We start from the raw sequence: 25,783 nt of genomic DNA on the forward strand, positions 1-25,783 counted from the left end.
CTCCCTCCTTCCATCAGGCTCAGAAAAGAAATGCCAGGCTTAATAGCGATAAACTAAAAAAAAAAAATATAGGATTCCGCCACACAATCTTCCATTTTTAATCGTCGCAGTTTATTAATCACTCAGACGATAACATGCCGAATTATGAATCTCTTAGTAATATTACTATAATATTATAACTTAGTCGGCACCGTTTCGTCACTCATACCTGTCACCCAGCAGTCCTTGCCAACCGCCACACTCCAGTTCGATCCTGGCAAACAAGCCGCTGTGATGTAACCGTCGTTGAGTTGAACAGAGCTGTTCAATTTCAACAGGGCGATGTCGTGTGTTTTGGTTTTATCATTGTAGTCGCCATGCCAAAATCCTTTTATGGCATGAAAGCTCTTCTCTGTTAGAATTTCTTGTGTGCTATCATTGACACACAATCTGGAATAAGCAAAGTGTTACGTGCGTGGTTAAGATTCTTCTGAGCATACTCGATTATTAGGGTAAACTGCATTTTGTTTTCTTTTCTGCGAGATGTCACAACATGTACAAACACTATAGAAGACACTGAAGCCACTTAAGCCAACTTTTTTGTAAGAAGGCGTTAACCTCATTTCGTCCCTTTCTACATATTGGACGGATTCACGTGAAAGACCCTTAAAGCTAAAGACGCCTGATGTTGGACGAATAATTAGTAAGCCAGAGAGCAGTAAGATCAGTGAGCTTAGTATTTTGTGCAAGGAGGTCGCACTCTCAAAGAGCCCACAATGTTACCGCAATGACGTTAGAAAGGATTGGAAAAATTAAACTTTCCGAGATGCGTGGTTGTTTATTTGTAGTCGGTGATTTGAAATGCAGTATTTAAACAGTTGCAGTTTAGCTTGCCAACAAAGGTAGCTCGGGTGACGGCTCAAGTGTGCAGCGTGTTGTCAAATTGTTTCAAGAACAACAATTAAAATTTGATAGAACTCTAGTTTCCCCGCGAAAGGCCAAATAATAAGCAAGTACTCTCATTTCTCCATACTTCACAAACATAAAAAGCTGGAGACTAACTCGTAAACCCCCTAGTTACTTCAGTCTCCAGGCTCTGAGTTGCTTAAAATACGAGTTCTATCTTTCTTCATTTATTAATTATTTACGATAATTTATGTAACTGAGCACAAGCGCAAATAAAGTTATTCTGTCACTCTGTCATACATCCGCAACTTAAGAATTTGCTTCCAAGGTGGCAATCAACTTTCCGTTACATGCTCTACGGAATGTTGCACTACTAAAAATATAAAGGTCGATATCAATACCACCACCCCAAGTCGCTCATAGCTGCCTGGGACGCTCCTAGCGAGCAGGAGGGATAAGAGGCGGATGCATTCGCACGCTAGGACATGACGGGCAGAATCAGCGATTTTGCGATAAAACACACATGACCATTTGAAATCATGACAAGTTATGGATATATACATTGCGTGCGACATTTGTGGAAATTATCATGAAGTATATTCATATATGTGACATGTATTTTGCGGTCATCTGGAGCAAAATCAAACTTTCTTACATGTTTGTGTACCTACTTTTTTTTCAGTTGAGCGTAGATATTAACTTGAACAATAACGCTCCACAAAATTTGGATATCCGCAAACATGACGTCGGAGTATCAATAAAGCCAATAGGTTACTCGTACCGGATCTTTTTCAAAAATAAAATAATATCCATCTCCATGCCTTCTCGAAAGTTGTGTAGTATTGCAATGCGTCAGGCCTCTTCGTTTATAGAGCAGACGTTGCATAGCACCATGGCACAGTATTAGATATTTTCTTCTCACCTTATCTGAATTTCTGTGGCATCTTCGAGACAGTGTGCTGCAGTGAGCACCCAATCAGAAGTAATCAAAGATCCTTCACAGAAGGGCCGACTCAGCGGCTTGGTGATGCTGATTGTTACTAGCCACGGCCACGCTCTGAGAGCCTCTTCTCCACCGACAATTGTTTTCTCGGGACTGTATGTACACTGGGACCGCGGTCGTGATCCATCATTGATAACATTGCCATGGTTACCACCATTTTCTGACAACAACCAAAAAAAAAAAAAAAAAGAAAGAAGCAAAGAAAAAGAAAATAAAGAAGCAGAAAATAAGGAAGCAGGGGCATTCACTGCGATATGTGAATTCCATTAAAGGTATTTTTGGATGTCGTTTAAAACCGAAGTGGTTGGAGATTGGAGCAATTGAACCTTGCAGCCTTGAACAATTGCCAATCAGAGCAATTGATTCACTCCAGCTAAGCTCACAGATACTACCGGACGAAGTAGATAAAAAAATTATTGAAAATCATCAACCGGGAGAAAATCACCGAACCTCGAATATTAAACGCTTTCGGTGAATTTAAGATTTGAAGCAAAGAGGAACTTCTTTCGCCATCCATTTCCATAATTTGCTGCTTATAACATCGCAAAACTGGTGTTGCTGAGATTTTGTAACGGAACGACAAGAATTTTTGCATCCGTAAGACTTTCCTAAATTCGTCAAAAAAATTTCAGTTAATTACACGAGATGACATTCAAACGCCTTCGAAGCAAAGAAAACGAACCCGAACTCATCATTTAAAAAAGATGTACTAAGAATATACCGAAGGGCTGAAGTGAAATATATACGATTCACTAAAACAGAGACGGCAAATTAAATGAGGGAAAACATAAGTACAGAAAAGAAGTGTTTGTTTTCTCAGGGGGTGGGGGGGGGGGGGGGTAACAGGATGGTCACCTTCTGGTTGGGACAACTTCATAACTACAAAGAATGGAAAAAAGCAATACATTAATCAATGTCAAGTATTTCATTGGACATTTCATAGGGTTTAATTTTGACTGAATACCAGAAGCACTGTGCTGGTGCTTGCGTTTGGATTACTGTTTCTTAAATTTATCTTCTCTTATTATTTTACCTCAAAGGTCACCATTTGGCGCGATCAAATTTGAACTTCGATGAAAAATTACTAAGTATAAAGTTTGCAGTTTGGTTGACCAATTTTTTATATCAAATTTGACAAAAATAGTTCATTAAAGACTATTGCAGAATTATTTCTATTTTTACTTCATTTATCAAGGGTTTCATAGAATAAGCGATCTGATTGCTTTTGAATTAATGGAAAATCGATATGATCGTCACAATCATTTAAATCAGGATACATGATGTTATGCTCAGAACTTACGGGAAACTGACTAAGGGAAAATTAAAAAGAACTTAACTCACCTTTGTTTGGTTCCCAAACACCTGGTGGTTGTGACAATTTCTCGATTTTTGCTGCACGTGGTCCTTGTGACAATTTTCCGCCTATTGCCAAAGGAGATAGTGCAAGAACCATCACCAACTTGAGGGCCATCTTTTACTCCGTAAGCATGGTATGGAAGAAAAACGCGGGGTTATCGATCATACTTGTGAAAATTAACTTTTTTTAAGAAGTATATATTAAAACTAATCCTACCTTGGGCAACAAATTGATTACGTGAAAGAAAACGAGGAAAGAAAAACGTGGTGGTTGTGGCAACTTTTCAATTGTTTTCCTACTAGTTATGCTATAACTCTAGGTAGTGGTTGTCGGTGACAATTTTCCGCCTATTGCAAATGCAGATAGTGCAAGAACCATCACCATTTTGAGAGACATCTTTTACTCCATGAAGCTGGGATAGAAGAATTGTTAAAAAGATCACTATAATTACAACTATCACCACACTTTTTTTAGGTGCTTGATATTAAAATTAACTGTTATTGCGAGTACGAATTGGTCGCTTTGACAAGTGGAAGAAGACCAAATAACAATTATTCCATGAGACCGCGTTGGATATGAAGTGTTAAATAACCAACGAGCGCGTAGCGCGAGTTGGTTATGATCACTTCATATCCAACAAGGTCGAATGGAATAATTGTTTTAGTATATTCTCAAATCGGGTGTTTGCCGCCGATTTTTATTTCAACAATTTTACAAAGCGATCAAAAGAGCATACAACTTCCGGTCACACGCGCGCCGTGGTCACCTGATTATTACATCACTGGATGAGCTGAATGAATTTGACAGCTACACAAACGACAAACTGTGGTCAACTGTTAACGAAAATCAACCTTGAAATATATTCAACCGTTCAAATGCAAGGAAAAAAGACGGCTTCGGAAGCTTTCAAGTGGTTAAATAGTGCTCAAGTTCAGGAAGATTTTCTCCGCCTCCGTAATAGTTGTGAACTTGGACATTGCAGTTGAAGAAAACCTGCGGAAAGCTTCTTCGCTCGCTTTGCCGAACCTCGGTATTTACGAACTGATTTTGGACTGAAACTGTCCCTTCACTTTGAGGTTGCCGTTCTTGCTGGCCATGGCATTCGTTTTCTTTCTCACCTGCAGAGATACTAGTGCATGGAGAAGCTTCAGAGGCTCCGGCTGAGACAAAATCACTGAGAACGTGTGACATCTTCTTCTGCTGTTCTATGGATGGGCGATCGTTAACTCAAAATACTCGACACCTGGTGGCGTTGATCTTAAGGAGAGCATTCCAGGGTTCAACTGCCGTAGATTTTCTCTTTTTCGTCGTCCGAAGAAAAGGGTGAGATAAAACCATGCCGTTCTCTGCAGTTAGGCTGGATTTTGACTGTCGGCCGGCCCAAGTTCGCCGCTTTCAAAGAGCCTCCGGAATTTGATCTTTTGACCCTGCTTTCTTGTGGACAATTCAAGCTATTTTACCCGTTTTTCTGAGATCCTTTACAAAAGGCATCGAAAATTTTATTGCCTTCGGTAAACACAGCGTCGGAGATGATAGAAAAAGACTTGTTGTTTGGTGGCGAGCGAAGAAAGCGATCTATGGCGGCTCGTATGGACTTCATGGATCTGTTTTTGTAATACGTGCCGTCTTTCTTCCTTGCGGAGGTGTAGATTCATTTACCTCCTCTTTGGAAATGTCTTCAATTCGTTTCGAAAATTTTGAGGCAACAGTACTTGACAGCCATTCTGTAAATAACAAGGTGAGAATTTTTGTCGTTGTTACGCAGTTATAAAATTATTAAAATATCGACAGTGAACGTAAACAATTGTTGCTAGTTTTTGAGTAAAACTCCCAGATACTTACCATTAAATATGTTCATGCCGAACTTTGTGGCTTTCTCCGTTTTTTCTGGAACAGCATTGTCTAGTATCTCTTGAAGTTTAGTGGGAGACAGCTCCTAAAACCTGCCAGTATCGGTCATTATGGAGAGCTGAAGTTAAAAACTTCGTGCGGAAAATTTTTAAACTTGGCGCACTATTTTCCATATTAGGTAAAACTCCGACTAATGGCTCATAGTCGGGGTTTTTGAGCCAATTAGAGAGCTAGAAATGCAATAGTCGGAGCTGAGAATATACTAAGGACGAATATTCTCAGTGTAAGTTACTGGCTCCAATATCCTCAGCGTAATCGGTTATATGTTCCAACGAGTGTACTTTAGCCAAGAAAGCAACATTTGCTGTTTAAGGTGGCCGAATACAGTTTTTTAGTGTACAGGTGTTAAGGGCGATTTAGACGGTACGATTTTGCCTACGATTTGTCGCATGCGACACGCTTACGCCATGCCTACAACACGAATCGCGTCGTGTAAATCAACCTACAACATCCTTACGACAGACGCACACAACACGAAAAATGCGACAGTCGTAAGAGAAAATCGTACCGTCTAAATCGCCCTTTAGAAGACGTTATTTGGAAACTATGTACTTCTGGGCGCCCAAAATTGGTATGGTGTAAGACTAACTAAGAAAGAATGGATTTTTGTACGTCTTGTCGAGCTAAGTACCGTTTCCATGGCAACGCAGCGAACTATTAAACGTCCATATATTGTAAGTTTCCTTTATTTTTTGAAAATGTACTCATTAGATTTTTTCCATTTTTTGTATCCAGATAAACTCACAAAACACTGACACAGCTGCACTATTTTCATGTAATTTTAACAGACAGATCTCCTGTAAATATTGATTTTGCATTTTAATGTTTTGTGAAGATACCCTCTGTTAGATTTAGGTTTCTCTTTGTAGGCGAGTTACGCTTTTAGGGAACTATTTTCATGCCAAATTTTACGAAATGCTAATGAGCGGTTCCTTAGAAAACAGTTCATTTCCACGAAAACAACCAGTCGCAATTTTTTGGTGAAATGCGCATGCGCGGCTTTAATTGGGTTTCATGGCAAAGTTGAAAAGCATGCAAAAGGTCTCGGTGAATGACTTTTTTGCTCGGAAAGAAAAGAAAAAGAGTCCAGAAACAAGAAACTTAGTTATTTAGGATCAAAACTTACCTTTATTATCCATTTCATGTGAAATTGAGGGATCACTTTATCGACCGCCGTATTTACGGACCACAACCCTAGCGCGCGCTTAATAGCATCACTGACAGAATCTGTAAAGCGCGTGCAAATTGTGTTCGGCCACCTTAAGTACGTCTTTCAATTGTTTCGCCGGTTCGTTTTACTGAAGTGATCATTTTTAAAACAATTAAGGCGTAGCTGTAAAGATGAGCGGTTTGTGAAAACCACTGTCCAACATCCGATTGATGAGGAAGGCCATTCTTGATACAATAATTGCAGAATTAACAATAACAAGACACCAAAACTTGCAAACAACAGCTTTCGATGTTCACACGTAATATACTATACTCCCCAAAATGTTTACTTTTTCTGTGACTATTAACACCATTCTCTAATCATCATCTCTTGAGTAATTGAATATACTACTATGCAAAATTGTCCAAGGAAATGTACCATGGAATCAAGTCACAACAGTCCTCAGCGAAAGACTAAAATTCATTATCTTTTTCTTTAAATTACTTTATGGAAAATTTTACTTTCTATTCAAACCAAAACGGGAACACCGAAGCATAATTAACCTGAAGGAATACAAAAACCGACTACATCAAATCGCTTTGTTAAGGTGGAAAATTTACCTACTCCAATGTATGACAAAAAAAACTCCGTTTTCGTTGAATAAAGATTAATTTCTCTTTCATCTCTTGATTTTCTCTTTTGCAATTTATTATTAAGAGACGACTTAACATGGAACCCGAACTCAATCAGTCTTAGAGAAGAATCTCTCTTGAAAATGAGCGATTTACGACGATTGTAATACTCCCGCACCCGGAAGTGTGAATATATGCTGTGTTGTTTAAACTCATAAATAATGTGATCATTTATGAGTGGCAGGAAGTCTTAAGAGTAACTGCTAGTTGAATTTCTTTATCTGGGAAAAGACTTAACTGAACAGGCTACTTTCTCCAACGCTTATAATACTTTCTTTGTACTATGACGCCCTTCGCTCTTACTCTTCGACCATCTGGAACAGTTTTTAGCATAAAGAAATAAAAACCTGCAGAGGACTTTAACGTAGCAAAAACAATCCACCACAAGAGTTAGACGAGAAAAGAAAATATCAGTGCAAGCTGCTGAAAAAGTGTTAAGCCGCCAATGACTGTTCTTATGAAGTGCCTGCACAATGCCATTGTTTGTTCGAGTCTTTGCCTTGATGAAAAACTGAATTACAATCAGTTTTCCATCAAAAGACACTGTTGTTCCATATAATACTAGAAATTAAGATAACTCTCTTCGCATTAAGGATTTTTCGCGTTTTCTGGCTCTGTATTTCGATCTATATTTCGACGAGAATTATCGATCATGATATACTCGGCTTGTCGTAGCTTGCCGACATTGGACGCTTTTTCTGGGGAAGCGGGCGGCTCTGTGAAAAAAAGACTAGGCTAACTGTGGCAGAGCTGCAGTTGTTAACGTGGAGAAGAAACTTTAAATTTTCCGTAAAGATGACAAGTTTAGCATTATAACATTACATGAAATACGTCCAGTTGAAACGACTCTGGAAAGGGTCCACCTTAGCTGAATTTCTATAATATAAGGCGTCGAATGCACTCAATCCCATAACTAGTAATAATCAAAGATGAGGGAGTGCGTTCGATGATAGTCTTACTATGTTGGTGTCTCCATCAAAATTAAATGTACGTTTTAACCCCTGAAAAAAGACTGAAACCTCGGTTTTTAAATGGAACATGGAGATATTTTATGATGTTGTCATCATTGGTTGTTCCTTATACTGACCTGTAAAGACGAATTTTCTTATCGTAACGTTACTGGATCAATATCCTCAGCGTAATGTTGTGATTTATGTTTTACCCTGCAGGTTTATAACATCTATACAATTTTAATTGTATAAATTCAGTATATTATAACAAAATGGACAAATTTCTAAGGAGATGGCAGAGATTTTAATCAAGTTGTGTAATTGAATCATACCTTCCGCTACTGTCACTCTCTTAGAAATTTTCAAGATTTGGAGAAGAGAACAAGTTTATATGAAAAAAGTTTTAGTTTCATTTCATCCTATTCTAGCCTTGTAGCTACGTGTATCCAATTGGCATTTCCAGAAATGTAACATTTATCTCCTAATCGAGCAGCGATCGTTAGTCCAAACGGATATGCTTTTGCTGCTGATTAAAATTTATTAAAGTTGTTTCAGATGCACACCTATATATAAATGTATCAGTTGTTATTGCGAATACGAATTGGTCGCTTTGACAAGTGGAAGAAGACCAATGACGAATATTCTAAGTGTAAGTTACTGGCACAATATCCTCAGCGTAATCGGTTATATATTCCAACGAGTGTACTTTAGCATAGAAAGCAACATTTGCTATTTTAGTACGTCTTTCAATTTTTTCGGCGGGTCGTGTTATTGAAGTGTACATTTTTATCCAAAACAAATAAGGCGTAGCTGTAAAGATGAGCGGTCTGTGAAAACCACTGTCCAACATCCGATTGATGAGGAAGGCCATTCTTGATACAATAATTGCAGAATTAACAATAACAAGAAACCAAAACTTGCAAACAACAGCTTTCGATGTTCACACGTAATAAACTATACTCCCCAAAATGTTAACTTTTTCTGTGACTATTAGCACCATTCTCTAATCATCATCTCTTGAGTAATTGAATATACTATTATGCAAAATTGTCCAAGGAAATGTACCATAGAAGTAAGTCACAACAGTACTCAGCGAAAGACTAAAATTCATTATCTTTTCCTTTAAATTACTTTATGGAAAATTTTACTTTCTATTCAAACCAAAACGGGAACACCGAAGCATAATTAACCTGAAGGAATACAAAAACCGACTACATCAAATCGCTTTGTTAAGGTGGAAAATTTACCTACTCCAGTGTATGACAAAGAAAACTCCGTTTTCGTTGAATAAAGATTAATTTCTCTTTCATCTCTTGATTTTCTCTTTTGCAATTTATTATTAAGAGACGACTTAACATGGAACCCGAACTCAATCAGTCTTAGAGAAGAATCTCTCTTGAAAATGAGCGATTTACGACGATTGTAATACTCCCGCACCCGGAAGTGTGAATATATGCTTTGTTGTTTTAACTCATAAATAATGTCGGATCATTTATGAGTGGCAGGAAGTCTTAAGAGTAACTGCTAGTTGAATGTCTTTATCTGGGAAAAGACTTAACTGAACAGGCTACTTTCTCCAACGCTTGTAATACTTTCTTTGTACTATGACGTCCTTTGCTCTTACTCTTCGACCATCTGGAACAGTTTTTAGCATAAAGAAATAAAAACCTGCAGAGGACTTTAACGTAGCAAAAACAATCCACCACAAGAGTTAGACGAGAAAAGAAAATATCAGTGCAAGCTGCTGAAAAAGTCTCAAGCCGCCAATGACTGTTCTTATGAAGTGCCTGCACAATGCCATTGTTTGTTCGAGTCTTTGCCTTGATGAAAAACTGAATTAAAATCAGTTTTCCATCAAAAGACACTGTTGTTCCATATAATACTAGAAATTAAGATAACTCTCTTCGCATTAAGGATTTTTCGCGTTTTCTGGCTCTGTATTTCGATCTATATTTCGACGAAAATTATCGATCATGATATACTCGGCTTGTCGTAGCTTGCCGACATTGGACGCTTTTTCTGGGGAAGCGGGCGGCTCTGTGAAAAAAAGACTAGGCTAGCTGTGGCAGAGCTGCAGTTGTTAACGTGGAGAAGAAACTTTAAATTTTCCGTAAAGATGACAAGTTTAGCATTATAACATTACATGAAATACGTCCAGTTGAAACGACTCTGTAAAGGGTCCACCTTAGCTGAATTTTTTATAATATAAGGCGTCGAATGCACTCATATAACTAGTAATAATCAAAGATGAGGGAGTGCGTTCGATGATAGTCTTACTATGTTGGTGTCTCCATCAAAATTAAATGTACGTTTTAACCCCTGAAAAAAGGCTGAAACCTCGGTTTTTAAATGGAACATGGAGATATTTTATGATGTTGTCATCATTGGTTGTTCCTTATACTGACCTGTAAAGACGAATTTTCTGATCGTAACGTTACTGGATCAATATCCTCAGCGTAATGTTGTGATTTATGTTTTACCCTGCAGGTTTATAACATCTATACAATTTTAATTGTATAAATTCAGTATGTTATAACAAAATGGACAAATTTCTAAGGAGATGGCAAAGATTTTAAGCAAGTTGTGTAATTGAATCATACCTTCCGCTACTGTCAATCTCTTAGAAATTTTCAAGATTTGGAAAAGAGAACAAGTGTATATGAAAAAAGTTTTAGTTTCATGTCATCCTATTCTAGCCTTGTAGCTACGTGTATCCAATTGGCATTTCCAGAAATGTAACATTTATCTCCTAATCGAGCAGCGATCGTTAGTCCAAACGGATATGCTTTTGCTGCTGATTAAAATTTATTAAAGTTGTTTCAGATGCACACCTATATATAAATGTATCAGTTGTTATTGCGAATACGAATTGGTCGCTTTGACAAGTGGAAGAAGACCAAGGACGAATATTCTAAGTGTAAGTTACTGGCACAATATCCTCAGCGTAATCGGTTATATATTCCAACGAGTGTACTTTAGCATAGAAAGCAACATTTGCTATTTTAGTACGTCTTTCAATTTTTTCGGCGGGTCGTGTTATTGAAGTGTACATTTTTATCCAAAACAAATAAGGCGTAGCTGTAAAGATGAGCGGTCTGTGAAAACCACTGTCCAACATCCGATTGATGAGGAAGGCCATTCTTGATACAATAATTGCAGAATTAACAATAACAAGAAACCAAAACTTGCAAACAACAGCTTTCGATGTTCACACGTAATATACTATACTCCCCAAAATGTTTACTTTTTCTGTGACTATTACACCATTCTCTAATCATCATCTCTTGAGTAATTGAATATACTACTATGCAAAATTGTCCAAGGAAATGTACCATAGAATCAAGTCACAACAATCCTCAGCGAAAGACTAAAATTCATTGTCTTTTTCTTTAAATTACTTTATGGAAAATTTTACTTTCTATTCAAACCAAAACGGGAACACCGAAGCAAAATTAACGTGAAGGAATACAAAAGCCGACTACTTCAAATCGTATTGTTAAGGTGGAAAATTTACCTACTCCAATGTATGACAAAGAAAACTCCGTTTTCGTTGAATAAAGATTAATTTCTCTTTCATCTCTTGATTTTCTCTTTTGCAATTTATTATTAAGAGACGACTTAGCATGCAACCCGAACTCAATCAGTCTTAGAGAAGAATCTCTGTTGAAAATGAGCGATTTACGACGATTGTAATCCGGCTCCCGCACCCGGAAGTGTGAATATATGCTTTGTTGTTTAAACTCATAAATAATGTGATCATTTATGAGGGGCAGGAAGTCTTAAGAATAACTGCTAGTTGAATGTCTTTATCTGGGAAAAGACTTAACTGAACAGGCTACTTTCTCCAACGCTTGTAATACTTTCTTTGTACTATGACGTCCTTTGCTCTTACTCTTCGACCATCTGGAACAGTTTTTAGCATTAAGAAATAAAAACCTGCAGAGGACTTTAACGTAGCAAAAACAATCCACCACAAGAGTTAGACGAGAAAAGAAAATATCAGTGCAAGCTGCTGAAAAAGTCTCAAGCCGCCAATGACTGTTCTTATGAAGTGCCTGCACAATGCCATTGTTTGTTCGAGTCTTTGCCTTGATGAAAAACTGAATTAAAATCAGTTTTCCATCAAAAGACACTGTTGTTCCATATAATACTAGAAATTAAGATAACTCTCTTCGCATTAAGGATTTTTCGCGTTTTCTGGCTCTGTATTTCGATCTATATTTCGACGAAAATTATCGATCATGATATACTCGGCTTGTCGTAGCTTGCCGACATTGGACGCTTTTTCTGGGGAAGCGGGCGGCTCTGTGAAAAAAAGACTAGGCTAGCTGTGGCAGAGCTGCAGTTGTTAACGTGGAGAAGAAACTTTAAATTTTCCGTAAAGATGACAAGTTTAGCATTATAACATTACATGAAATACGTCCAGTTGAAACGACTCTGTAAAGGGTCCACCTTAGCTGAATTTTTTATAATATAAGGCGTCGAATGCACTCATATAACTAGTAATAATCAAAGATGAGGGAGTGCGTTCGATGATAGTCTTACTATGTTGGTGTCTCCATCAAAATTAAATGTACGTTTTAACCCCTGAAAAAAGGCTGAAACCTCGGTTTTTAAATGGAACATGGAGATATTTTATGATGTTGTCATCATTGGTTGTTCCTTATACTGACCTGTAAAGACGAATTTTCTGATCGTAACGTTACTGGATCAATATCCTCAGCGTAATGTTGTGATTTATGTTTTACCCTGCAGGTTTATAACATCTATACAATTTTAATTGTATAAATTCAGTATGTTATAACAAAATGGACAAATTTCTAAGGAGATGGCAAAGATTTTAAGCAAGTTGTGTAATTGAATCATACCTTCCGCTACTGTCAATCTCTTAGAAATTTTCAAGATTTGGAAAAGAGAACAAGTGTATATGAAAAAAGTTTTAGTTTCATGTCATCCTATTCTAGCCTTGTAGCTACGTGTATCCAATTGGCATTTCCAGAAATGTAACATTTATCTCCTAATCGAGCAGCGATCGTTAGTCCAAACGGATATGCTTTTGCTGCTGATTAAAATTTATTAAAGTTGTTTCAGATGCACACCTATATATAAATGTATCAGTTGTTATTGCGAATACGAATTGGTCGCTTTGACAAGTGGAAGAAGACCAAGGACGAATATTCTAAGTGTAAGTTACTGGCACAATATCCTCAGCGTAATCGGTTATATATTCCAACGAGTGTACTTTAGCATAGAAAGCAACATTTGCTATTTTAGTACGTCTTTCAATTTTTTCGGCGGGTCGTGTTATTGAAGTGTACATTTTTATCCAAAACAAATAAGGCGTAGCTGTAAAGATGAGCGGTCTGTGAAAACCACTGTCCAACATCCGATTGATGAGGAAGGCCATTCTTGATACAATAATTGCAGAATTAACAATAACAAGAAACCAAAACTTGCAAACAACAGCTTTCGATGTTCACACGTAATATACTATACTCCCCAAAATGTTTACTTTTTCTGTGACTATTACACCATTCTCTAATCATCATCTCTTGAGTAATTGAATATACTACTATGCAAAATTGTCCAAGGAAATGTACCATAGAATCAAGTCACAACAATCCTCAGCGAAAGACTAAAATTCATTGTCTTTTTCTTTAAATTACTTTATGGAAAATTTTACTTTCTATTCAAACCAAAACGGGAACACCGAAGCAAAATTAACGTGAAGGAATACAAAAGCCGACTACTTCAAATCGCTTTGTTAAGGTGGAAAATTTACCTACTCCAATGTATGACAAAGAAAACTCCGTTTTCGTTGAATAAAGATTAATTTCTCTTTCATCTCTTGATTTTCTCTTTTGCAATTTATTATTAAGAGACGACTTAGCATGCAACCCGAACTCAATCAGTCTTAGAGAAGAATCTCTCTTGAAAATGAGCGATTTACGACGATTGTAATCCGGCTCCCGCACCCGGAAGTGTGAATATATGCTTTGTTGTTTAAACTCATAAATAATGTGATCATTTATGAGGGGCAGGAAGTCTTAAGAATAACTGCTAGTTGAATTTCTTTATCTGGGAAAAGACTTAACTGAACAGGCTACTTTCTCCAACGCTTATAATTCTTTCTTTGTTCCCCAATGACGTCCTTTGCTCTTACTCTTCGACCATCTGGAACAGTTTTTAGCATTAAGAAATAAAAACCTGCAGAGGACTTTAACGTAGCAAAAACAATCCACCACAAGAGTTAGACGAGAAAAGAAAATATCAGTGCAAGCTGCTGAAAAAGTCTCAAGCCGCCAATGACTGTTCTTATGAAGTGCCTGCACAATGCCATTGTTTGTTCGAGTCTTTGCCTTGATGAAAAACTGAATTAAAACCAGTTTTCCATCAAAAGACACTGTTGTTCCATATAATACTAGAAATTAAGATAACTCTCTTCGCATTAATAAATTTAACCCTTTAACGCTTAGTGTATGATATATCGTACGGCAGATGCGACTTCAGATTTTCGCTCAGCGGGCTCCTTGTTTTTAGTACCCAGCCTTCCCACGGTTATATTTGCTTCGCTCTGTGTTGATTTTATAATTCTTGTGCATTTTGCGAGGTTTTGATCGTTTTTGATCGAGTTTTTTTTGAAAATTTTGGTTATCGCGTGACCGAGAAATTTTAAAGGGCCTTCGATAATATGGCTAGCTCCCAATATGAGTGCAAAACCGACGTATTCTTCGAATCTTCGCAAGAATTCGACATCCCCGATGATGGGGTGAATTCCGATCTCGAAGGATTTTATGCCCACGATTTGATGACGAAGAAGATACTGGTGAGTTAGATGGTCTACCTTGCGAACCAGCAATCTTAGTTGTTGACGAACGAGACGAAAGGATTCAACTTCGAACCATCAATATTCGTGCGGAGGAGGAAAATACCCAAGCAAGTGGGACTTGTGAAAGACCCACCGATGTCAGTCGTGTCGCTGAATAGTAAATTTCGGTTAAAATGGGTTGCGTGACATGTCAAATGGTTACAGAAATAGTGAAATTTCACGACTTAGAGGCACTGAAAATAGGTTGTGTTTGATTTTAAAATGTTCATTACACAATAATATTTGATTTTAAAACCATTTCATAATTTTCCTGTTTAAGGGAAAGTAGCCACAGAACTGAAATTGTTTAAGTTTGCCTGTTACTTAACTTTGTTGTTAATGTTAAGTTGATATGACAGGTGTCAATTAGTGTCAATTGTTTTGAATAGCCTGTCAAAATGTAGCCCCATGTCCTAACAATAAGGTGTGCACGTTTCACTTAGGTAGCTGCAATAAAACATTTCCTACTGATTTTTCAGTAGATATGACTTAAAATTTCCCAAATTTAGCAAAATTAATTTGGGCTGCAAAGGGGGTTAAGGATTTTTCGCTTTTTCTGGCTCTGTATTTCGATCTATATTTCGACGAGAATTATCGATCATGATATACTTGGCTTGTCGTAAGAGAGAAAAGTTTAACGGGAAAATTTCCGTTAGCTGCGTGGCACTTGTACTTATAAAAAGGGAAAGGTAAAATATAGTTCTCGAAGACGAGTGTTCAGTGCCAATATGTAGAAATTATTCCAGACGTTTCGGGCTTAGCCCTTCATCAGTGGAAAAAGATTTACGTTAAAAAGCTGGCTTGCGCTATGAAGTCAGATTTAAAGTTGTAACGTGCGCGCGCGATGTGCGCGTGACGACCTAAAGATATCGGAAGTCGGAGTTCATTCCGCGCGGCTGACTGGTGCCTAGTCTGAAAATAAGGCGCATCTCCTGACGCTTCCGTTGCTTGTTTCCGTCGCAGAGCATAATTCCACGGACTTTTGCGACCTGGATATGATAGTGTGGCCATTTGTATTAAAATGCTCTGCGACGGGAAAGCCCGGTAGGTTCTTCTCAATGCTGCGTAGGTGTTCACCGAAGCGTTGCCCTAGCGTGCGGCCAGTTTCGCCGATGTAAATAGCAGGGCAACGGCGGCAAGAGATACCATACACTAAGCCGGTTGTTCGACAGTTGAAAGCTTCTTTGATGACAAACGAGCTTTTGGGACCCTGCAGCGTGGTGTCAGGAGAAATATGGTCACAGGTACGGCAGCGGGCGTGCGTGCATGGAGAAGTTCCCACGTGAGGATCAGGTTGGCTGTTAGCGGTTGTATCCACTAAAATGTCGCGGATGTTACGATCACGGCGATAGGCAACCAGCGGCGGCTGAGGAAATATTTCATTAGTTTCAGGGTCGCCAGATAAAATGCTGAAATTGCGCAGCAGGATTCTCTTGATTCTTTCGTTTAAAGGGTGGTAGGTAAGAACCAAGGGAATTCTGCTTGGCTCTCTACTTGCGGAGTCTTGATGGTGGATGACCTCAGTACGGTTGACCCGCTGGATCGTGTCAAGATCACGCTGTAGAGAGGCGGCACAATACCCTCTTTGAACGAAAAAAGTGATCATCTCCTTGCCCCTCTCCAGAAAATCAGAGTCGTCAGAACACAGACGCCGAAGTCGTAAAAGTTGACTGCGGGGGAGACCTTCTTTGCAGTGCCGAGGATGTGAAGATTGATGATGAAGGTAGCTGTGTGTGTCAGTGACCTTGTAGTGTACGGAAGTGCTGATGTGATCATTGGTAATGCGTAAAGTCATGTCCAGGAAAGAGAGTTCAGTGTCAGAAATTGTGTGCGTAAATTGAAGAGCTGGATGAAAGTTTGATACGAAGCTGATCTAATTCTCAAGTTCCAAGCGACTACAGCATGCAACCCCGAGGACGTCATCCATGTACCGCTTGTGGAGTTGAGGTACAAAACCAGTGTATTGGCTAGCGATTTGTTCCTCAATATATCCCACGAAGAGGCACGCATAGTTAGGGCCCATCTTGCTGCCCATGGCGACTCCTCCTATTTGCTTGGCTTGTCGTAGCCTGCTGACATTGGACGCTTTTTCTGGGGAAGCGGGCGGCTCTGTGAAAAAAGGCTAGGCTACCTGTCGCAGAGCTGCAGTTGTTAACGTGGAGAAGAAACTTTAAATTTCCCGTAAAGATGACAAGTTTAGCATTATAACATTACATGAAATACGTCCAGTTGAAACGACTCTGGAAAGTGAGGGTCCACCATAGCTGAATTTCTATAATATAAGGCGTCGAATGCACTCATATAACTAGTAATAATCAAAGATTAGGGAGTGCGTTCGATGATAGTCTTACTATGTTGGTGTCTCCATCAAAATTAAATGTACGTTTAACCCCTGAAAAAAGGCTGAAACCTCGGTTTTTAAATGAAACATGGAGATCTTTTATGATGTAGTCAACATTAGTTGTTCCTTATACTGACCTGTAAAGACGAATTTTCTTATCGTAACGTTACTGGATCAATATCCTCAGCGTAATGTTGTTATTTATGTTTTACCCTGCAGGTATATAACATCTATACAATTTGAATTGTATAAATTTAGTATATTACAACAAAGTGGACAAATTTCTAAGGAGATGGCAAAGATTTGAATCAAGTTGTGTAATTGAATCATACCTTCCGCTACTGTCAATTTCTTAGAAATTTTCAAGATTTGGAAAAGGGAACAAGTTTATATGGAAAAAGTTTTAGTTTCATTTCATCCTATTCTAGCCTTGTAGCTATGTGTATTCAATTGGCATTTCCAGAAATGTAGCATTTATCTCCTAATCGAGCAGCGATCGTTAGTCCAAACGGATATGCTTTTGCTGCTGATTAAAATTTATTAAAGTTGTTTCAGATGCACACCTATATATAAATGTATCAGTTTTTATTGCAAATACGAATTGGTCGCTTTGACAAGTGGAAGAAGACCAAGGACGAATATTCTAAGTGCAAGTTACTGGCTCAATATCCTCAGCGTAATCGGTGATATGTTCCAACGAGTGTACTTTAGCCAAGTAAGCAACATTTGCTGTTTAATTACGTCTTTCAATTGTTTCGGCGGGTCGTTTTATTGAAGTGTACATTTTTATCCAAAACAAATAAGGCGTAGCTGTGAAGATGAGCGGTCTGTGAAAACCACTGTCCAACATCCGATTGATGAGGAAGGCCATTCTTGATACAATAATTGCAGAATTAACAATAACAAGAAACCAAAACTTGCAAACAACAGCTTTCGATGTTCACACGTAATATACCCCCCAAAATGTTTACTTTTTCTGTGACTATTAACACCATTCTCTAATCATCATCTCTTGAGTAATTGAGTATACTACTATGCAAAATTGTCCAAGGAAATGTACCATGGAAAGAAGTCACAACAGTCCTCAGCAAAAGACTAAAATTCATTATCTTTTTCTTTAAATTACTTTATGGAAAATTTTACTTTCTATTCAAACCAAAACGGGAACACCGAAGCATAATAAACCTGAAGGAATACAAAAACCGACTACATCAAATCGCTTTGTTAACGTGGAAAATTTACCCACTCCAATTAATGTATGACAAAGAAAAACTCCGTTTTCGTTGAATAAAGATTAATTTCTCTTTCATCTCTTGATTTTCTCTTTTACCATTTATTATTAAGAGACCACTTAACATGGAACCCGAACTCAATCAGTCTTAGAGAAGAATCTCTCTTGAAAATGAGCGATTTACGACGATTGTAATCCGGCTCCCGCACCCGGAAGTGTGAATATATGCTTTGTTGTTTAAACTCATAAATAAAGTGATCATTTATGCATTGAGTGGCAGGAAGTTTTAAGAGTAACTGCTTGTTGAATTCTTTTTCTTAACTGAACAGGCTACTTTCTCCAACGCTTATAATTCTTTCTTTGTATAATGACGTCCTTCGCTCTTACTTTTCGACCATCTGGAACAGTCTTTAGCATTAAGAAATAAAAACCTGCAGAGGACTTTAACGTAGCAAAAACAATCCACCACAAGAGGTAGATGAGAAAAGAAAATATCAGTGCAAGCTGCTGAAAAAGTCTCAAGCCGCCAATGACTGTTCTTATGCAGTGCCTGCACAATGTCATTGTTTGTTCGAGTCTTTGCCTTGATGAAAAAGTGAATTAGAATCAGTTTTCCATTACAAAACACTGTTGTTCCATATAATACACCTTTTGCCCTGCATTATCAGAAAATAAATTTTCATTAGCGCGAAAACATTGGTCAATAAAATAACTGTATAATCAGTTTAGCTAGGAAATGAAACATTTCAATTTGTGGCAGAGTTATTAAGGAGTTTTGCATCGAAAAGAAGATTCATTAAGGCCAATTAGAATAGCATCTTATCGAAAACAACGTTCTTTAGTGCGAATGAAGATTCATTAAACTAGGGTTAACGTTCCATTGCGCGAATAAAATTTCAACTACCAAAGATCATTAGTTACGTAGTTTCTGACTAATTTCCTAATGGAGTTATATGGATGCTTACATGTGTACACTGGGTTCATAGTAATGGAGCACAGAGTTCGTCGGCTCTCTTGTCGAAACCGTATCCCAATTAACCATTGTGAAAGGATAGTTAGGGCGTTTGAAGATCCCCGCGAGAAGAGGAGAAACGTGAACACAATAATTTCCAGAAAATGTGCAGCGTGGTTTAGGTTTATGCAGACTTACATATACCATGCACGATGTTTGAATGGGGAGTTGATTGAAGGATAGAGCTAAGACTTGCTTGATTGTAATGTGCTCTGGATGGATTGATACAGATTTCCTTGATTCGCAAAGGCCATCCCTTTAACAATTACGCGACTGATGTGTGCTCAAGCGTGAACGCTTGAAGAGAGCGTTCTGCAGAATCGTGGGGTTTGCGGGCAAGCGTTTCTTTTCCCTCTTCCCCCCCCCCCCCCCCCTCGCATCTTTGTTTTGCTCTCGCCCCATTTCCCGCGCATCCGAAATTCGGAAATCGGCTCTGGAGCTCTGTAAACGCCACAGAAACGCTTCCTACGAAGGCTAAACGAAGCTAGGCAAAGCAATCCCTTTCACAGTCATTTATAAGTCACGCTACTCATCAAACTGTTCGCTGTAATCCACGAAATGTGTTCTTATCTGTTTTCGCTCCTTATTCACGACTACAATCTCAACTTCATACAAATTCTTGTCTATTTTTGGTCGTTTTGCCACTTTAGTAACATTCACAGCACCAATGTCGTACAAATCGTCCAAAAACTGTTTTGGAGGACGTGACATCCGCTTTGGTCGGTCCGCGACGTTGAGAACAGGGCGCAGGCGCACTGGAAATTTACTTCATGTAACGATCACCCAAGGCAAATGTGCTCTTTTGTGGGAAGTGAGTTTGATATGCGGACTGTATCGACCCCCCACCTACCCCCGACGCTACTTATTAAAGCATTGAGAATTAGGACTGCAAGGGAACTTTTTCCAATTAACTAAGTGTGCCGCGTGAATGTGCTTTAAGGGCGCATTCATTTGCATCTTATTTAAGGAGTCAGGGAAACGTAGCGACAAAAGAAATTTCTGAGTTAAGAGAAATGCAGAAAGTGATCCGAATTCTTTTGCTAACGTTGAGCAAGATACCGTTCGTGCTACAACTGTGACATAAGTAAAAATACGACAATTTTTAAGACAATTTCTGACATTTTTGTAACTCATGACAACTCTTTTAAAATTTACGGTACTTATTGCAACTCACGACATCATTAATCACGCCAGTGTACGTGCGACATAATATTGAATAAAAAGAGTCCTTCGTTTGAAGCGAAAGAAGCTAATACGACGATCAGTTTTGATAATTCGCTGGACACCTCCAGGATTAAGCTGCTCTCTCTAAAAAAAACTTTTGTGGCTATAAAAGTCAAGTTATCTTGTGTTAAAGTGGCAGTGTCACCTCTTTTTAGTACGAATTTGAATAGCCAAAAAAAAAAAAAGCATATTAGTATGGATGTAAACGTCAAAATAATGGCTCAGGTTTGTTAACAATAATCCCAATAGTGCACAGAAACTAGTATTGATCATCATGCATATCTTTGTCTAAGGATGGCTAGGATAGAAATGGATTGCAACTTGCAAAATTGGCCAATTTTATTGAGTTTCCTCTGAGTGTTTTGGAAATTGGCTAGAAAAAAATTGATTGTATTTTATTCTTTCTCGGAGAAATCATTTCATACTTCCCCCCTGGAGCTCTGAGCGTAATTTCACGAAAAGAGGTCCTAATAGTCTATATTTGAGTGGTTTTGATCAACATACAGCAAAATCTCCCTGACAGTGCCCAAGGTCCTTCACGCCTTACCAGAATAGAACTAGCCAATGGACGCGATTTTAGAAGGAGCATTTCTTGCATTACCAAATTTACGTCTTGGCAAAATTGTTAACGTCTAGGTGAGCAAGAGCCAGGCGGCTACTCAGGTGTCTTAATGTCGAGACCGGGTCCAAATGAGGCCAAGAAAACAACGTTACCTCCGTAAATGCCAGAAGGTGCGTCGTTATATATTGTAGGTGAATTTATCCAAATACTCGATGTGTTTATAATGATCGTGTTGTTAAATCCTGAGTTTTTTCGTTCTTTTTTATGTTCTTAAACAATTGGACTTTTCAACGTGCTGCATTTTGCAACCTGAAAAGTACATTCTTCTAAGGGGCGAATGAGAAGAAAAAAAAAACGTTCATTTGGTGCCTCTGTAGTTACTTTACGAAATTACAAGGAGTTGTTGCCAGTTAAATCATTTCGTAGAACCAAAAATTGAATAAAGTCAATGCGATATTGCGCTTTACACTCTCTGTATACTAACTCATGACAGCAAATAGACAGTTCAAGAATAAAAACCAGCAGCTTAGTTTTTCAATGCATTTTATTTTCCCTTAATTAACAAGTTTACAGAGTTCCTTATTCGCATATGTCTAAACATGTTTTCCGACCTTTGTCTTCTTAATTCTCTAGGGCACAATTAACGGGTTTACCGCCCTCTAATAGTAACTTATTATATAATCGATCCATTGCCTGAAGTAGCGGACGTCTGCGTAGACACCATATTTCCCTGGGCGTGCACATCCGTATCCCCACGATACCACACCCTCAAGGAAGTACTTGCCGTTGGCTTTGCTGTTGGCTTGGCAGACCATCGGACCCCCTGAATCCCCCGAGCAGGAGTCTTTACCACCCTCTGGATAGCCAGCGCAGATCATGGAGTTGTCGATTGTCTCCCACGGATAGGCCTGTTGACAAGTGGATTGCGACACGATTGGGACAGAGACTTGCATGAGAGCCTGCTTGGCTCCTTTAGGAGAGGTATGTCCAAATCCTTCAAAGAACAATAAATAAATAAATAATGGTAATTAAATTGAGCGGAGCGCAATTTGGTTTGAAATCATATGCGTGATTTAGTGTGATTTCAGACCAAAATTGCACGACACGAAGTTTGCAAGGATCACCCGTGATTTCAAAATTGGTATAATAAATAAATAAATTAATTAATAATAATAATAATAAAGAGAAAAAATAAATCATTCTAAAAACAAGTATTTAATGTGAAATATATATCTTTTTATCTTTTTATTTTTCATAGTTTCCATTTGGTACTGAATTATATTTACAACTGATTACAATTTCAATATCAATGACAATAACAGCGACAGGAATTAAAGAAGTTTAATTCCTCGTTGTATTAGTTTTTAACAAATAAATCACTTTATTTAAGTGTCATTGTATTAAGCGACACTCTCCAGACACTCTCATTAGGCTTGGCCTGGTACTCTAATTAGGGACGCTCCCCAGATTGAATTGGAATTTGGAAATGTTAGTTTTTGAGAAGAAGGGAAAACCGGAGTACTCGGAGAAAAACCTCTCGTAACATTAGGACAAGAACTGAACCTGAGCCACATTGGTGGGACTTGAAAGCTCTCCAAGATACAAGTATATCTGGGCGTTTGTACGGACCCTTGTGCTTCTCTTTGCGTTTTTGTTCGAGCTTGTGCTCGTAATTTTCTTTAGTGTTTGTATGGAATCTTGTATTTGTACTTGTATTTGTATGTATGGCTTCTTGTGTTTGTGCTTGTATTTCTAAGTGTTTGTATGGACTCGTGTGTTTGTCCTTGTATTTCTAAGTGTTTGTATGGACTCTTATGTTTGTGCTTGTATTTCTTAGTGTTTGTATGGACTGTTGTGTTATAAATGTGCTTGTATTTCTAAGTGTTTGTATGCACTCTTGTGCTTGTGCTTGTATTTCTAAGTATTTATACATGTATGGACTCCTGTGTTTGTGCTTGTGTTTTGAAGCGTTTTTATGGACTCTTGTGCTTGTGCTTGTATTTCTAAGCATTTGTATGGACTCTTGTGCTTGTGCTTGTATTTCTAAGTATTTCTATGGACTCTTGTGTCTGTGCTTGTATTTCTAAGTGTTTGTATGGACTCTTGTGTCTGTGCTTGTATTTCTAAGTATTTGTATGGACTCTTGTGTCTGTGCTTGTATTTCTAAGTATTTGTATGGACTCTTGTGTTTGTGCTTGTATTTCTAAGTATTTGTATGGACTCTTGTGTTTGTGCTCGTATTTCTAAGTATTTGTATGGACTCTTATGCTTGTGCTTGTATTTCTAAGTATTTGTATGGACTCTTGTGCTTGTGCTTGTATTTCTAAGTATTTGTATGGACTCTTGTGCTTGTGCTTGTATTTCTAAATATTTGTATGGACTCTTGTGTTTGTGCTTGTATTTCTAAGTGTTTGTATGGACTCTTGTGTTTGTGCTTGTATTTCTAAGTATTTGTATGGACTCTTGTGTTTGTGCTTGTATTTCTAAGTGTTTGTATGGACTCTTGTGTTTGTGCTTGTATTTCTAAGTATTTGTATGGACTCTAGTGTTTGTGCTTGTATTTCTAAGTATTTGTATGGACTCTTGTGCTTGTGCTTGTATTTCTAAATATTTGTATGGACTCTTGTGTTTGTGCTTGTATTTCTAAGTGTTTGTATGGACTCTTGTGTTTGTGCTTGTATTTCTAAGTATTTGTATGGACTCTTGTGTCTGTGCTTGTATTTCTAAGTATTTGTATGGACTCTTGTGTCTGTGCTTGGTTTTCTAAGTATTTGTATGAACTCTTGTGTTTGTTCTTGTACTTCTAAGTATTTATATGGATTCTTGTCTTTTCGCTTGTATTTCAAAGTGTTTGTATGGTGTTTGTGCTTGTGCTTTGAAGCGCTTGTATGAACTCTTGTGTTTGAATTTCTAGGTTTTTGTCAGTAGAGCCTTGTGCTTGCACTTGTATTTTGTAGTGTTTGCATAAATTCTTCTTCTTTGAAGTTATAAGAGGGGTTAGGGTCATAATTCCCTCCTCCCCCCCCCCCCCCCCAGGCTCAGAGAAGTAAGCCCGGTCGCAGTTTACTAATCACTCAGACGATAACATGCCAAATTATGAATCCCTTAGTAATATTACTATAATACTATAACTTAGTCACTGTTTCACCACTCATACCTGTCACCCAGCAGTCCGTGCCAACTGCCACACTCCCGCTCGATCCAGGCAAACAAGCCAGGTTAACAGCGTCGTTAAGTTGAACAGAGCTCTCCAATTTCAACAGGGCGATGTCGTGTGTAGAACTTGCAGATGGATTGTAGTAGCCATGCGAAAATCCGCTTATGGCATAAACGCTCTGCTCTGTTGGAGATTCTTGTGTGCTATCATGGACACCCAATCTGGAATAAGCAAAGTGTTACGTGCGTGGTTAAGATTCTTCTGAGCATGCTCGGTTTTTAGGGTAAACTGCATTTTGTTTTCTTTTCTGCGAGATGTCACAACATGTACAAACACTATAGAAGACACTGAAGCCACTTAAGGCAACCTTTTTGTAAGAAGACGTTAACCTTATTTCGTCCCTTTCTACACATTGGACGGATTCATGTGAAAGACCCTTAAAGCTAAAGACGCCTGATGTTGGACGAATAATTAGTGAGCCAGAGAGCAGTAAGATCAGTGAACTTAGTATTTTGTGCAAGGAGGTCGCACTGTCAAAGAGCCCACAATATTACCGCAATGACGTTTGAAAGGATTGGAAAAATCAAACTTTTCGAGATGGGTGGTTGTTTATTTGTAGTCGGTGATTTGAAATGCAGTATTTAAACAGTTGCAGTTTAGCTTGCCAACGAAGGTAGCTTGGGTGACGGCTCAAGTGTACAGTATGTTGTCAAATTGCTTCAAGAACAACGATTAAAATTTGATAGAGCTCTAGTTTCCCCGCGAAAGGCAAAGTTTAAACCCAAATAACAAGCAAGTACTCTCATTTCTCCATACTTCACAAACATAAAAAGCTGGAGACTGACTCGCAAACCCCCTAGTTACTTCAATCTCCAGGCTCTGAGTTGCTTAAAAATACGAGTTCTATCTTTCTTCATTTATTAATTATTTACGATAATTCATGTAACTGAGCACAAGCGCAAATAAAGTTATTCTGTCACTCTGTCATACATCCGCAACTTAAGAATTTGCTTCCAAGGTGGCAATCAAATTTACATTACATGCTCTACGTAATGTTGCACTACTAAAACTATGAAGGTCGATATCAATACCACCACCCCAAATCGCTCATAGCTGCCTGGGACGCTCCTAGCGAGCAGGAAGGATAAGAGGCGGTTGCATTCGCACGCTACGACACGACGGGTAGAAACAGCGATTTTGCGGCGATAAAACACACATGACCATTTGAAATCATGACAAGTTATGGATATATACATTGCGTGCGACATTTGTGGAAATTATCATGAAGTATATTCATATATGTGACGATGTAATTTGCGGTCATCTGGAGCAAAATCAAACTTTCTTACATGTTTGTGTACCTACTTTTTTTTTTCAGTTGAGGGTAGATATTAACTTGAAAAATAACGCTCCACGAAATTTGGATATCTGCAAACATGA

The 25,783-nt window shown here is 38.3% G+C and overlaps 2 protein-coding genes and 1 long non-coding RNA gene across 3 annotated transcripts in view; 1 reads left to right on the plus strand and 2 right to left on the minus strand.

Moving 5' to 3' along the window:
• The window catches only part of LOC146459495 (trypsin-3-like), a 31,159-nt gene that overhangs the window by 2,393 nt on the left and 2,983 nt on the right, over positions 1-25,783 (minus strand). Inside the window, exons 5-6 of the mRNA XM_085089648.1 lie at positions 24,344-24,564; positions 21,840-22,180 (exon numbers count right to left, since the gene is read on the minus strand). Of these exons, the coding sequence (XP_084945774.1) occupies positions 21,846-22,180; positions 24,344-24,564 (556 nt within the window). The 3' untranslated portion in view covers positions 21,840-21,845. The remainder of the gene's footprint in view (positions 1-21,839; positions 22,181-24,343; positions 24,565-25,783) is intronic.
• Positions 417-25,545, plus strand: LOC146459496 (uncharacterized). The gene is made up of 2 exons (XR_014857959.1): positions 417-911; positions 25,046-25,545. It is a non-coding gene; the product is annotated as an uncharacterized LOC146459496 (long non-coding RNA).
• Positions 1,804-3,364, minus strand: LOC146459497 (serine protease 27-like). Its single transcript, XM_085089519.1, has 3 exons — positions 3,230-3,364; positions 2,744-2,767; positions 1,804-2,048 (listed from the first exon to the last, which is right to left on the minus strand). The coding sequence occupies exons 1-3, from the start codon at positions 3,357-3,359 to the stop codon at positions 1,804-1,806; spliced, it is 399 nt and encodes a 132-aa protein (XP_084945645.1). The 5' UTR covers positions 3,360-3,364.

Source organism: Pavona decussata, unplaced genomic scaffold (genome assembly GCF_977016875.1).
Source record: "Pavona decussata unplaced genomic scaffold, jaPavDecu1.1 SCAFFOLD_219, whole genome shotgun sequence".
In the NCBI taxonomy this organism is placed as follows: domain Eukaryota; kingdom Metazoa; phylum Cnidaria; class Anthozoa; order Scleractinia; family Agariciidae; genus Pavona; species Pavona decussata.

Excerpts from the sequence above, each read along its gene's own strand:
- LOC146459497 (XM_085089519.1), bottom strand. The coding sequence starts at position 3,359 with ATGGCCCTCAAGTTGGTGATGGTTCTTGCACTATCTCCTTTGGCAATA. Across the intron at positions 2,768-3,229 it reads TGTTTGGGAACCAAACAAAG|TTATGAAGTTGTCCCAACCA; the intron begins GTGAGTTAAGTT and ends CATTCTTTGTAG. Across the intron at positions 2,049-2,743 it reads GAAGTTGTCCCAACCAGAAG|AAAATGGTGGTAACCATGGC; the intron begins GTGACCATCCTG and ends GGTTGTTGTCAG.